Source organism: Pristiophorus japonicus, chromosome 4, assembly GCF_044704955.1.
Source record: "Pristiophorus japonicus isolate sPriJap1 chromosome 4, sPriJap1.hap1, whole genome shotgun sequence".
NCBI lineage: Eukaryota > Metazoa > Chordata > Chondrichthyes > Pristiophoridae > Pristiophorus > Pristiophorus japonicus.
Genome location: NC_091980.1, coordinates 152244530 through 152259269, shown reverse-complemented (window position 1 = coordinate 152259269; position 14740 = coordinate 152244530). Strand labels below are relative to the sequence as shown.

Genomic DNA, 14740 nt, shown 5'->3' with positions numbered 1-14740 from the left:
GGAATTGGGAGGAGGGAGGCTGGGATAACTTGTGTAAATGTATCTGCATTCGCCTTTTTACCCCATTTAGAGTTTAAGCTGTATTCTTTTCCCCCCAGACTGCAATTGGACAATTTATTCAATGTGTTGTACCCCTCAGTGTGTATTGGTCTGTGTGTGTTATTAAAGGTGTGCCTTTTACTTCTTTGTAAACACAATAAAGCCATACCTGCTTCCTACCTTGAAACCGATTGTCTGTCCAAGTCTGTCACAGTCCCTTCATAATTCCAGTGTCTAGAACCAAGGGTGTGGGAGCGATTCGGAACCGCTCATATAAGGTCAGAAGGGAAAGCTGACCCCCTGCAAACCACCCCTTACAGCAGTAATCTTTTATGTGACACCTTATCGAATGCCTTCTGGAAATCCAAATACACCACATCCACTGGTTCCCCCTTATCCACCCTGCTCGTTACATCCTCAAAGAACTCCAGCAAATTTGTCAAACATGATTTCCCTTTCATAAAACCATGCTGTCTATGCTTTTCCAAATGGCCCGCTACTGCTTCCTTAACAATGGACTCCAGCATTTTCCTAATGACAGATGTTAGGCTAACTGGGCTATCGTTTCTTGCTTTCTGTATCCCTTCATTTTTTTAAAAATCGGGGCATTACATTTGCGGTTTTCCAATCTGCTGGCACCTCCCCAGAATCCAGGGAATTTTGGTACATTACAACCAATGCATCCACTATCTCTGCAGCCACTTCTTTTAGGACCCTAGGATGCAGGCCATCAGGTTCAAGGGACTTGTCCGCCTTTAGTCCCATTATTTTACCGAGTACTACTTCATTAGTGATAGTATTACGTTCCTCCCTCCCTATAGTCCCCACAGATTTAAAATAATTGCAAGGACCAGGGGAAGTTGAGAATTTTTTTGCACAGTGAATTGTTGTTATCTGGAATGCACTGCTTGAAAGGGTGGTGTAAGCAGTTTCGATTGTAATTTTCAAAATGGAACTGCATATATACTAGAAAAGGAATTTGCAGAGCTATGGGCCACAAGTGGTGTTATACATGTGGACTTGTATTTACTCTGTACAGCCACCAGAGGGCTCATCCCCTGGAGTCCCAAGGGATCCCATAATCCCTTGGGAGCACAGGTATTTAAGGAGGCTTCACAGGTTGGAGAGGCACTCTGGAGACCTGCAATAAAAAACTAAGGTCACAATTTACTTTGAGCTCAGTGTTCAGTCTGACTCTTTCTCCATACACAAGCGGGAAATGGGACTAATTGGATAAGCTCTTTCAAAGATCTCTTCTGTGCTGTACCAATCTAGGATACTAAATCCATCCACTGGGTACTGCAATGTAAATGATATATTCACCAATAAAGAGACATGTTATGACAGCATTATACACTCCATCCAAACTGTTGTCAAATACCTTGACTGCACGTGCTGTGTGCTGCAGAAACAGGACTTTTGTTGGGGGGAGACATAGGTGACGAACCAGGCTTTCTTCCAACATACTAACACAGCTGGGAAGAAGGCCTCCTGCTTCCGTGGAGAACTGCAGAACATCGGCAACCTGCGGATTATTTAAAAAAATCCAGTCTGTAGATTCAATTAAGGGGAGGCGAGATTAGCACATGAGGGAGAAGGGAATAGAGGATTATGCTGATAAGAGTTAGATGAGGAAGGATGGGAGGAGGCTCGAGTGGAGCATAAATACCAGCATGGACTGTTGGACCAAATGGCCTGTTTGTGCTGTATATTCGATGTCATTCCATGTATCAGATTACAGTGAAGGGTTTGTTTCATGTAACTGTGTCGGGTGCTCTGAACAGCCATTCACCAGACAGAGCCCTACAAAGTCGATTTGGGGTGGGGGGTGGTGTAGAAAGTCCAAGGGCGAGGAACCAAGATCCCTGCACAGCCCAATCTGTCCTGACCCACACAGTCAATTGTGGAGAGAGGGAAAGAAGAACCATTTAAACCCCAGCATTATACCAATTATTGGGGTGGTGGGCTGGGAAGACTCCCTTACAAGAGTATAGGACGCAGGGACCATAAAGCTGACTGGTCACCACACAAAGCCTGGGTGAGGAAGCATTCTCTCTTGCACTTATTTATTGCCAACCCCAGTTCCCAGGTCTCTGCACTCAATCCCTCCCAATAGGGCTCCTTGTCCTCACCTTCCAGCCTCCATATCTGTCAGGTCATCCTCTGTCATCCACTACATGATTACAACTGCTAATCAGGTGGTGGCGGCGATGATGATGATGATGGAGTTTTTTTGGGGACTGTATTTCATTTCAAATCTTCATTTGCAGGTTCGTTCTCTTTTTCCCATTGCCCCATTTTTCACCTTTGTGTGAGTGGACCTCCGCCATGTCTGTGTGCGCGTGGACTTCCGCCGTGACTTTTCAGCCCCTTACCTATATGTGCACTCTTGTTCTTTCACAACGCTATCATTGCCTCACAGATGAGCTCTCACATCATCGAACATTTTTATTCAACCCATTAAATCCCTCTCTCTGATCAGGTTCTCTCTCCTTTGTCTCCTCCCTTTTATCAGTTTTTCCCCCAAACTTACCAAGATGCTGCCTTTATGGCTTCCTCTTCAATTCCGATGAAAGGTAATCAATCGCCTTTAAACGTTACCCTGTCTTTGCTCTCTACAGGTGCTGACTGACCTGCTGTGCATTTCTCGCATTCTATTTCATGACCTGGTAGATTGGTGAGACGCCCCACACAACACAGCGGCATGCCTGGTTTATCAACATGGTCACCAATCATTAGAAACTGGATTGGCAACACTGGGATCGAGATTGCCCAGGCCAATCAAGCTTGGTACAATTTTTTCAGTTTGCAAATATTGCAGGGCCTGGAAGCAAAAACTGTTTAGTGGTTGTAATTCACTGTTGGGAAGCAAAGAACACCACGAATGTTAGCTAATAAATACTTACAATGTAAAAAATAAAATGGACCAGAGCTCTCAAGATAAAAGTAGAAGTAAAAATACCATGACATCGTTCTGGACTGAAGTAATTGCATAAAAGAAATGCCACCACAGAATAGCCCCTCTGAGTTTGTTAATGTAGCAGTGACCTGCGATAAGGGAGAGTGATGGGTTCAACAGGACACAGACATTCAGATTCGCTGATGCACACACATCACTTTGATGGGTACAACGTTGGCTGCTCACAAAATGACTTTGAACTGTTTGCAGTGTATAAAAGTTCAGCCTCAATCATTATGGCAGACCAATGTACTCTGAGCCGACTGCTGGTGCTGCTCAGCAATGACTGCAATTCTGTGCAATAGCACATGACAGCACATACTCCTCTGGTAAAAACACTGCTACCTGGAAATGCTATCAGTTTCCCTCACCCCTTCCCCAGTCTAAGATGGTTACTGAGAAGGACACAATTACAACCACAATGTGTGCTACAAGGAGAGTTCCACAGGACACAGCTAAAGAATACAGATTGATGGCACTGTAGTTCCTCAATAAACTGCACAAGCTACTTTTATTATGCATCCGACTGAAGCGTGTCGAAGTTGTAAGGGTTAACAAGATTTGGTCCCATCTGCAACAAGTAAGAGTGCAGCGAGGCTGTCCTTTATCCAAGCAGTGCTTTCTAAAAGCAGTTGCAATAAAATCTGTTTATTGGTTTGTGATGAGATCTGAAATAACAGAAATTATTGACAATTGTTGGTCCCTGAATAACCAGTAGGTCCAGTTTTCAGTCTCCAACTGAAGCTATTTTTAGCAACATTATGCAGGTGTGTGTAGTAGCATAATGCAAAAAATCCTTTTGTGATAACTGTAGGGTGCTCGGGGAGCAGTGCTCAAACCAAAGACCTGCACCATACCTTTAGTTGATTACCAGCATGTGACTGGCCACTCGTGTGCCTGCTGAAGGCATCACCTCCAACTCATAGACATGAGCTACAGAGCCCATAGAAACATAGAAAATAAGAGCAATAGGCCATTCGGCCCTTCGAGTCTGCACCGCCATTCAATATCATGGCTGATCCTCTATCTCAACACCATATTCCTGCTTTTTCCCCATACCCCTTGATGTCTTTTGTTTCTAGAAATCTATCTATCTATCCTCTTGAATATATTGAGTGACTTGGCCTCCACAGCCTTCTGTGGTAGAGAATTCCACAGGTTCACCACCCTCTGAGTGAAAACATTTCTCCTCATCTCAATCTCAGGATACGGGGTAGGAAATTTAGGACCATGACCCCTTGTTCTAGACTTCCCAGCCAGGGGAAAACATCCTCCCCGCATCCAGTCTGTCCAACCCCGTCAGAATTTTATACGTTTCAATGAGATCCCCTCTCATTCTTCTAAACTCTCGTAAATACAGGCCTAGTCGACCCAATCTCTCTTCATACGACAGTCCTGCCATCCCAGGAATCAATCTGGTGAACCTTCACTGCACTCCCTCCCTGGCAAGTATATCCTTTCTTAGGTAAGGAGACCAAAACTGCACAATACTCCAGGTGCGATCTCACCAAGGCCCTATATAACGTAGCAAGACATCCTTGTTCCTGTACTCAAATCCTCTTGCAATGAAGGCCAGCATACCACCATTTGCCTTCCTAACTGCTTGCTGCACCTGCATGTTTGCTTTCAATGACTGGTGTACAAGGACACCCAGGTCCCTCTATACATCAACACTTCCCAAGTCATCACCATTTAATACTTTGTCCGTATGTTTTTCCTACCAAAGTGGATAACTTCACATTTATCTACGTTATACTGCATCTGCCATGTGTATGCCCACTCACTCAACCTATCTAAATCGCCTTGCAGTGTCTTTGCAACCTCCTCACAACTCACAATCCCATCTAGTTTTATGTCGTCAGCAAATTTGGAAATATTACATTTAGTTCCCTCATCCAAATCATTTATATATATTGTGAATAGCTGGGGCCCCAAGCATTGATCCCTGTGGTACCCCACTAGTCACTGCCCACCACCCTGAAAAAGACCCGTTTATTCCTACTCTCTGTTTCCTGTCAGTTAACCAATTTTCAATCCATGCCAATACATTACCCCCAATCCTATGTGCTTTAATTTTGCACACTAACCTCTCATGTGGGACTTTATCAAATAGTGGGGTTACATTTGCCACCTTCCAATCTGCAGGAAATGTTTCATAATCTATAGAATTTTGGAAGATGACAACCAATGCAGCTACTATTTCCATGGCTACCTCTTTTAGAACTCTGGGATGCAGATCATCAGGCTCTGGGGATTTATCGGCCTTCAGTCCCATTAGTTTCTCCAGCACTATTTTCTTACTAATAATCATTTCCTTTAATTCCTCTTGCTCACTTGACCCTTGGTTCACAAGCAATTTTGGGACATTGCTTGTATCCGAAGTATTTATTTAATTGTTCTGCCATTTCCTTGTTCCCCATTACAAATTCTCTGTAAAGGACCTACATTTGTCTTCACTAATCTTTTTCTTTTTACATACTTGTAGAAACTTTTGCAGTCGGTTTTTATATTTCTTGCAAGTTTACTCTCGCACTCTATTTTTCCCCTCTTAATCAATCTCTTGGTCCTTTTTTGCTGAATTCTAAACTGCTCCCAATCCTCAGGCTTGCTACTTTTTCTGAAAACTTTGTAGAACTCCTCTTTGGATCGAATACTATCCTTAATTTCTTTTGTTAGCCATGGTTGGGCCACTTTTCCTTTTGTGTTTTTACACCAGAAAGGAATGTTTAACTGTGGCAATTCATGCATTCATTCCTTAAATATTAGCCATTGCCTATCCACCGTTATGCCTTTTAATGAATTTTCCCAATCTATCATAGCCAATTCATTCCTCATACCTTCGTAGTTTCCTTTGTTTAGCTTTAAGACCAGAGTTTCGGATTGGACTACTTCATTTTCCATCTTAATAAATTCCTTCATGTTATGGTCACTCTTCCCTAAAGGACCCAGCACAACAACTGTTTAATTAACCCCTTCTCATTACACAATACCCAATCTAGGATAGTCTGTTCCCTAGTAGGCTCCTCAACATACTGGTCTAAAAACCATCTCATACACACTCCAGGAATTCATCTGCCACAGTATTATTACTAGTTTGGTTTGGCTAGTTTATATGTAGATTAAAGTCACCTACGATTACTGAAGTACCCTTGCTACATGCATCTCTAATTTCCTGTTTTGCTGTCCCCTATACTACCACTACTGTTTGGAGGCCGATAGTCAACTCCCACCAATGTTTTCTGCCCCTTTGTGCTCCTTAGCTCCACCCAGACTGATTCTACATCTCGATTTTCTGAGCCAATATCCTCGCTCATTATTGCTCTGATTTCATCCTTTACTACCACCACATGACCCCCTCTTCCTTTTTGCCTGTCTTTCCTAAATATCAAATATCCTTGGATATTCAGTTCCCAACTCTGGTCACCCTGCAACCATGTCTCCAGAATTGCAACTATATCGTATCCGTTTACATCTATTTACGCTGATAATTCGTCTACCTTATTAAAGATGCTTCGTGCATTCAGATACAATGCTTTTAAATTTGTCTTTTTAACATTATTAGATATCTTAACATTATTTTGTACTATAGCCCTATTTGTCTTATCAATATTTTTTCTTACCTGGACCCTATTTGTGTTTGAACGTTCTGTCCCTTCTTGACATAACCTGGTTATCCTTACCACAATCACTTTCCTGCATTGCTTCCTTTTCTTTTCTCTTTAGCATTCTAGATTTCTCTCTACTGCGACCGTCCTGCCCCCCCACTTATTTAATTTCCTTTATATTGCTGGATGCTGGCATTGGTGGGGCAATTATAAAATCGGAGAATACCACACAATCATCTCAATTTGTCAAGTGCTCACTGAGCATTTCACAGTCTATTTGAAGTTGGATTACTTTCGATTGCTATCCTTACATTCTACACAGGCGAGCTGTTTTTTCTCCTTGGATTTATAAGCAGTTTTTGTATAGTATCTCAGGAGAGCTTGTAACTAATCTTATTCATGCGGATATTTGATGGTGGCACAACAATCATTCCAGCGTGACTCTCCACTATGTTCTTTCAGAGAGGAGAAAGTATAAACACAGAAGCAGGGTCCCAGTCCTGGCGGGAGGAAAACTCACCTGTGGAACACCTCGGTCCAGAGTGAAGAAAATCCATTGCAAAGTTGGAATGGTACCTGGAGTCAGTCACACTGTCCAACTCCTCACTGCCTGGTCTGTGGCCCTCCATTCACAATACCTCAGCAAACGTTGATTTGCTCAACCATCCCTCACCTCCACCTTCGAAGCCCTCGTCACCAGAAAAAAACATAATTTTCTCTCATTCTTGTCATTCCCCCAGGTATGGCCCTGATCTTCACTCCCTCAAAGCCAAAGGGTGCAAACTGACCGAGCCTGCCAGACAATCAGTATAGGTCACGCCTGACCACATCCAACCCTCCCAGGCCGCCTGTGCTAAAACCTCCCATTACTCCAGCAGCTTCAAAAGAGCAAAGTTAACCCCAGGCTTGTTTTCTCTGCTGCCACCTCCACCCTCACCTTTAACACAAGAACAAGCAGCTCAGGCTTTTTAATCACCAAGCTGGAGACCATTTGTTGCGCTGTCTCTATTGCTCTCCCCCTTCCCTCGCTCACCAACCTATACCACCCCTCCCCCTCACCCCCCCAATCCTGTCCTCTTCCGAGCCTTGCATTCTCGTTGCCCTCAGTATCACCCCATCTCCCACCCTGCCTTTTCTAAACTCATCCTATACAGATCTATTTCCTGCTCCCTCAACCCTATTCTCACTGAACTGATCACCCAATATCCTGTCCGGGACACCATTTTAGCAGACATTATAAATGGTTCCTGCCTCTCCGGCACTGTCAACTTAAATTTTAAAATCTGCCATCAACCTCACCGCAAAAAACCCCCTCCTTGATTCCTCGGTCCTCCCCATCATCCCCTCTCCAAACTCCGAATCTGTGCTCACCTCACAGCCATGCCCTCCCGCTCAACTCGAGTTAAATCCCTCCAATCAGCATTTCACTCCTCTTATGACACGGAATGGAACATTCTCTGTGACTGTGACTTGTGTATGCAACACCTTGTAACCAGCATTCTACCACCACCAGAGGCACATCTGTTGGAGTCCCAAGGGATCCCAGCATCCCTTGGGAGCACTGCATATAAGCAGGCCTCCCATGCTGTGCCAGCACTCTAGAGTCAGAATAAAGAGACTAAGGTCACACTCACTCAAGTCTACAGTACTCAGTTACATTGCTTTACTTGAGACAGAACAGTGACCATGTTGCAATATCCCTTCTTGTCCCTCTTCAGCCTTTGACACAGTTGATCACACAATCCTCCACTGTCCAGTTGCATGGGACTGCACTCACTTCGTTCCACTTATACCCATCTGATCATAGCCAGGGCTTCTTCAGCAATGGCAACTCTTCCCACCCCTGCACTATGATCCCCAAAGATCCATAATTGGCCCCCGCTTCTCTTTGTCATCGACATGCAGCCCTTTGGTAGCACCATCCATAGACATGGGGTCAGCTTTAACACGCATGTTGACAACACCCAGCTCGCTCGCACTCTCTCTACTGCCTCTCAGGACTCCTCTACTGACTCTGTTACACTGTCTGATATCCAATCTTGGTTGAGTGTCATTTCTTCCAGCTAAACACTGGGTAAACCCAAGACAGCTTCTTCCAAAAAAAGGCTGGATCTGAAGGCCTGACCCCATCCCTTCCCTGGGCACTCAAGTTCCAATTTAAAATTCTCAGCCTCATGTCCTGGTCCCTCCCCATCTCTAACCTGCTCCAGCTGTACAATTCTTCCAAACTCTCCATTCCTCTGACTCGAGCCTCTTGTACATCGCCCCCACCCACCCTTTCATTGCACCACTGGCGACCATGCCCTTAGCCACCACGCTCTGGAATTCCCTGGCTAAACCTCTCCACCTCGCTACCTTCATTTCCTCCTCAGAGACTGTTCTTTATGTGCCAAGCTTTTGATCACCCTTTTTACTATCTCCTTGTTTTACTTGGCATCCATTTTCCTCACGCTTGCATGAAAAGCCGAGATCTTTCTCTACGTTAAATGAGTCATATAAATGCACATTGGTAGCGTAGTTTTTTTCCCCACAATGGTAGAATTTTCCACAATCTGGGGGAGTAATTGATGGCACACTGTGGCCCTGCAGATCACACTGCCCAGTGCATGAACTACAAGGACTGCTATTCAATGTGCAGCTTGTTGATGACCACCGGCACAGGATAATGCAGGTGAATGCCTGATTCTTTGACTGCAGTCAGGATGTCTTTATTTCACAGTAATGCATCGGGCCATTAGTTATTAACCAGAAAATAAACAATTGGATCCTGAGAGAGCAGGGATGAAATTCATTCCATCTACAGATCTGTTCAAGGGCTAACAAAACTCATCCAACAAAAGCAACTGGATTTTTGTATAAAGTTTTGAATGCAACCGGCACAGGTGATGGAAATTCTGTGGTTCAAGTACTTGGAACATTAAATGCTTTCCTGGGTGAGTTTCATGTTTATTAGAGACTGGAAGTGACACAAACAGTGAAATGCACAGTGAAACCAACCTGCTGATACAGGTATGCAGCCTCCCAGCATCAGTTCAAGGCGGAATTATTAAATAAGAATTCACTGCATACTTAAAAAGTCAACATGGCCCCTCTAACTTAGACAGTGGTTATTATTAGATTAAATAGTTTGACTCCCAACAGTTTAATTGGTGAAGGCAGTGTCGAAAAACAACTTGCATTTATATAGCACACAGAAACACATCCTATGGTGCTTCACAAATGGACACTGAGCCAAAGTAGATATTGGTTGGGGTGACCAACATAAATATTTAATGGGTTTAATATTACATTATTTTCTGTGCTATTTTAAAAAATGCCAGAGTTCAAGAACCAGAAAGAGGGATTTGATATGAATTCAGCAAATGTTCATGGGGTAACACTGCTCAGTTATCTTGAGGCTCTTTTCCTTAAACCTACCTCCACAGAATGCTGTTTAAGCTGCATTATCCATACTACTCTGGTCAGTGATCCTCGGGACTCTCCGCTCTCAGTGCTTATAAACTACAAAAACATCATCCTACATGCTCTTCCCCCTCCCAGCATTCATTGCACTGCCCCATTCCAACTCATTCTCACCCAGAACCCTGTACCTTCCTCTTGCAGCCTTTTAAACCCAAGGTTTGTGGCACCGAGTCATGACTACCAGATTTATCGAGTCTTTCCTCCTACACTTCATCCTGAACAATGAGCTTCAGCCTGTCACCTAAGTTGCTCAGTAATAAAAAAAAAACTACAGATGAAAAATACAAAGCTACAGTAAGACGGCGTCGGAAAGTTGAGCGAGCTATCTGAACATAAGAACATAAGAATTAGGAACAGGAGTAGGCCATCTAGCCCCTCAAGCCTGCTCCGCCATTCAACAAGATCATGGCTGATCTGGCCGTGGACTCAGCTCCACTTACCCGCCCTCTCCCCGTAACCCTTAATTCCCTTATTGGTTAAAAATCTATCTATCTGTGACTTGAATACATTCAATGAGCTAGCCTCAACTGCTTCCTTGGGCAGAGAATTCCACAGATTCACAACCCTCTGGGAGAAGAAATTCCTTCTCAACTCGGTTTTAAATTGGCTCCCCCGTATTTTGAGGCTGTGCCCCCTAGTTCTAGTCTCCCCGACCAGTGGAAACAACACCTCTGCCTCTATCTTGTCTATCCCTTTCATTATTTTAAATGTTTCTATAAGATCATCCCTCATCCTTCTGAACTCCAACGAGTAAAGACCCAGTCTACTCAATCTATCATCATAAGGTAACCCCTCATCTCCGGAATCAGCCTAGTGAATCGTCTCTGTACCCCCTCCAAAGCTAGTATATCCTTCCTTAAATAAGGTGACCAAAACTGCACGCAGTACTCCAGGTGCGGCCTCACCAATACCCTGTACAGTTGCAGCAGGACCTCCCTGCTTTTGTACTCCATCCCTCTCGCAATGAAGGTCAACATTCCATTCGCCTTCCTGATTATCTGCTGCACCTGCAAACTAACTTTTTGGGATCCATGCACAAGGACCCCAGGTCCCTCTGCACCACAGCATGTTGTAATTTCTCCCCATTCAAATAATATTCCCTTTTATTGTGTTTTTTTTCCCAAGGTGGATGACCTCACATTTTCCGACATTGTATTCCATCTGCCAAACCTTAGCCCATTCGTTTAACCTATCTAAATCTCTTTGCAGCCTCTCTGTGTCCTCTACACAACCCGCATTCCCACTAATCTTTGTGCCATCTGCAAATTTTGTTTCACTACACTCTGTCCCCTCTTCCAGGTCATCTATGTATATTGTAAACAGTTGTGGTCCCAGCACCGATCCCTGTGGCACACCACTAACCACCGATTTCCAACCTGACTCTGCTTTCTGTTCGCCAGCCAATTCTCAATCCATGTTAATACATTTCCTCTGACTCTGCGTACCTTTATCTTCTGCAGTAACCTTTTGTGTGGCACCTTATCGAATGCCTTTTGGAAATCTAAATATAACACATCCATCGGTACACCTCTATCCACCATGCTCGTTATATCCTCAAAGAATTCCAGTAAATTAGTTAAACATGATTTCCCCTTCATGAATCCATGTTGCGTCTGCTTGATTGCACTATTCCTATCGAGATGTCCCGCTATTTCTTCCTTAATGATAGCTTCAAGCATTTTCCCCACTACAGATGTTAAACTAACCTGCCTTTTGTCTGCCCCCTTTTTTTAAAAACAGAGGCGTTATATTAGCTGCTTTCGAATCCGATGGTACCTCCCCAGAGTCCAGAGAATTTTGGTAGATTATAACGAATGCATCTGCTATAACTTCTGCCATCTCTTTTAATACCCTGGGATGCATTTCATCAGGACCAGGGGACTTGTCTACCTGGAGTCCCATTAGCCTGTCCAGCACTACCCCCCTAGTGATAGTGATTGTCTCAAGGTCCTCCCTTCCCACATTCCCATGACCAGCAATTTTTGGCATGGTTTTTGTATCTTCCACTGTGAAGACCAAAGCAAAATAATTGTTTTCTAAGGTCTCGGCCATTTCCACATTTCCCATTATTAAATCCCCCTTCTCATCTTCTAAGGGACCAACATTTACTTTAGTTACTCTTTTCCGTTTTATATATCGGTAAAAGCTTTTACGATCTGTTTTTATGTTTTGCGCAAGTTTACTTTCGTAATCTATCTTTCCTTTCTTTATCGCTTTCTTAGTCATTCTTTGCTGTCGTTTAACATTTTCCCAATCTTCTAGTTTCGCACTAACCATGGCCACCTTATACGTATTGGTTTTTAATTTGATACGCTCCTTTATTTCCTTGGTTATCCACGGCTGGTTATCACTTCTCTTACCGCCCTTCTTTTTCACTGGAATATATTTTTGTTGAGCTCTATGAAAGAGCTCCTTAAAAGTCCTCCATTGTTGTCCTCCTCAATTGTGCCACTGTTTAGTCTGTGTTCCCAGTCTACTTTAGCCAACTCTGCCCTCATCCCACTGTAGTCCCCTTTGTTTAAGCATAGTACACTCGTTTGAGACACTATTTCCTCACCCTGAATCTGTATTACAAATTCAACCATACTGTGATCACTCATTCCGAGAGGATCTTTTACTGGGAGATCATTTATTATTCCTGACTCATTACATAGGACCAGATCTTGTAGGTTCTGTAACATATTGTTCTAAGAAACAATCCTGTATGCATTCTATGAATTCCTCCTCCAGGTTACCCCGTGCAATTTGATTTGACCAATCGATATGTAGGTTAAAATCCCCCATAATTACTGCCGTTCCTTTTTCACATGCCTCCATTATTCCCTTGATTATTGTCCGCCCCACCGTGAAGTTATTATTTGGGGGCCTATAAACTACGCCCACCAGTGACTTTTTCCCCTTACTATCTCTGATTGCATCAATGATTAAACTCAAGATGCCAGTTATAATTCTCAAATCAACAGCAAAGTTCACCCTTACCTGAGTATCAAAGACATTGGTGAGATCCACTCTGTACTGATGGTACAGACAGTCAGAGACCAAACGACAGTCATGGATCACCTGAATCAATTATAACAAACAAAAGTTAAACTTCACCTATATACCTGTGAAGTGCACAGTGAAACCAACCTGCTGATACAGGTATGCAGCCCCCCCCAGCACCAGTTCAAGGCGGAATTATTAAATAAGACTGTGCACTGACATTTGGTGGTCCGCACACTTAAAAAGTCAACATGGCTCCTCTAACTTAGACAGTGGTTATTAGATTAAATAGTTTGATTCCCAACAGTTTAATTGGTGAAGGCAGTGTCAAACAACTTGCATTTATATAGCACCTTGAACATAGAAACACATCACACGGTGCTTCACAAATGGACACTGAGCCAAAGGAGATTCTGGTTGGGGTGACCAAAATATATGGTCAAAGTAGTGTTTTTTTTTAAAAAAGGGCCTTAAAAGGAGAGGAAGATGGATAGGCAAAGGGGTTTAGGCATGGAATTCCACAGCATGGGGCCTAGACAGCTGTAGGCAACTGGCAATGATGGGCGAAGGGAGGGGCGCTGCACAAAAGGTCAGAGTCCGAGGAAAGGCAAGATTGGGATGGTTGTAGAGAAGGAGGCCACAGCTGTGGTCAACTAAACTTACCTTCAGTATATTAGTGTCCTCCAGAACCATTTTCAGTCCATTCTTAAACACCACTGCTCCCAGGAGGAAAATATCAAAGAGGTAAATTTGATCCTTTGTTGCAATCTTGAAAAAAAAGTGAAGAATTAAATGATGTGTATAAGGTGGTAACATGGGATAAAAACCATGACCCAGTAAGGAGCTGGACTGGGCTCCAACACCAAATGTTTCACAAGCAAGAGTACAAGTTCGACATTAATAAAAGTTCCTGAACGAGGGTGGGGCAGCTTGTTAAGAGCATTACTGCTTGGTGCCAAACACTGTGATCCCCACTCAACCTATGCCACGTCAACAGAGTGGCGAGGAAACCCACTGTACGGTACCATCAAGGTAGAGGAGGCTCATTGGACCCCAGGCTATATTATGTATAAACTGCACTTCAATGAGACCCTGAGCAGATTGGTCCTCGCATCTGAAAACAAACCCTCATGTACAGAACTTGCAACAAAAAAAAGTCAACATAAAATAAAAGGGAGAAGTAGCTGGCGTCTTTGTTGGACTACCCGCTTCTAAGACTCATCAAAGGGAAACATGGCTTCAACCATCCTTGCCAGCAGCACCTACATGCTGATCTTCCTTTCAGGATGCAGCATGGAAAGGGTGACATGATGCTGCCTAGGTATTTCACTTCCCATCTCTGAAATGCAATAAATATGGGCTCGAGCTATTTGTTAAAAATTTTTGAAAAATTATTGATAATATGGTCTTTTTCAGACAGATACTTGAGGATAAAGGGCATTATGGAGCCTTAGTCTTTAATAAATACCTCAAAAGTATGATATTTAAGTACAACAATATTTTGAACTTGAGTGCCTGAGCATGGACTCAGGGCTGGAACAATACCTGTATCCAGCACAGCTTCCCAAAGCGGCAGACATCAATACCTTTCACTGCAACTCCAATCACGGTCTGCTGTTTAATGTGGAAGATCTGCAAGGAATCAGACAAAATAGACAATTTTTAAAATTGACAATTAACTAGTTTCTCCTTG

At 43.4% G+C, this 14740-nt stretch overlaps 1 protein-coding gene across 2 annotated transcripts in view; it reads right to left on the bottom strand.

The window, feature by feature from the left end:
- The window catches only part of exd1 (exonuclease 3'-5' domain containing 1), a 72906-nt gene that overhangs the window by 16943 nt on the left and 41223 nt on the right, over positions 1-14740 (bottom strand). For both annotated transcript variants that reach the window (XM_070878648.1, XM_070878649.1), the window contains 4 exons: positions 14593-14679; positions 13711-13815; positions 13045-13125; positions 1421-1564 (listed from right to left, as the gene is read on the bottom strand). In XM_070878648.1, the coding sequence (XP_070734749.1) occupies positions 1421-1564; positions 13045-13125; positions 13711-13815; positions 14593-14679 (417 nt within the window). The remainder of the gene's footprint in view (positions 1-1420; positions 1565-13044; positions 13126-13710; positions 13816-14592; positions 14680-14740) is intronic.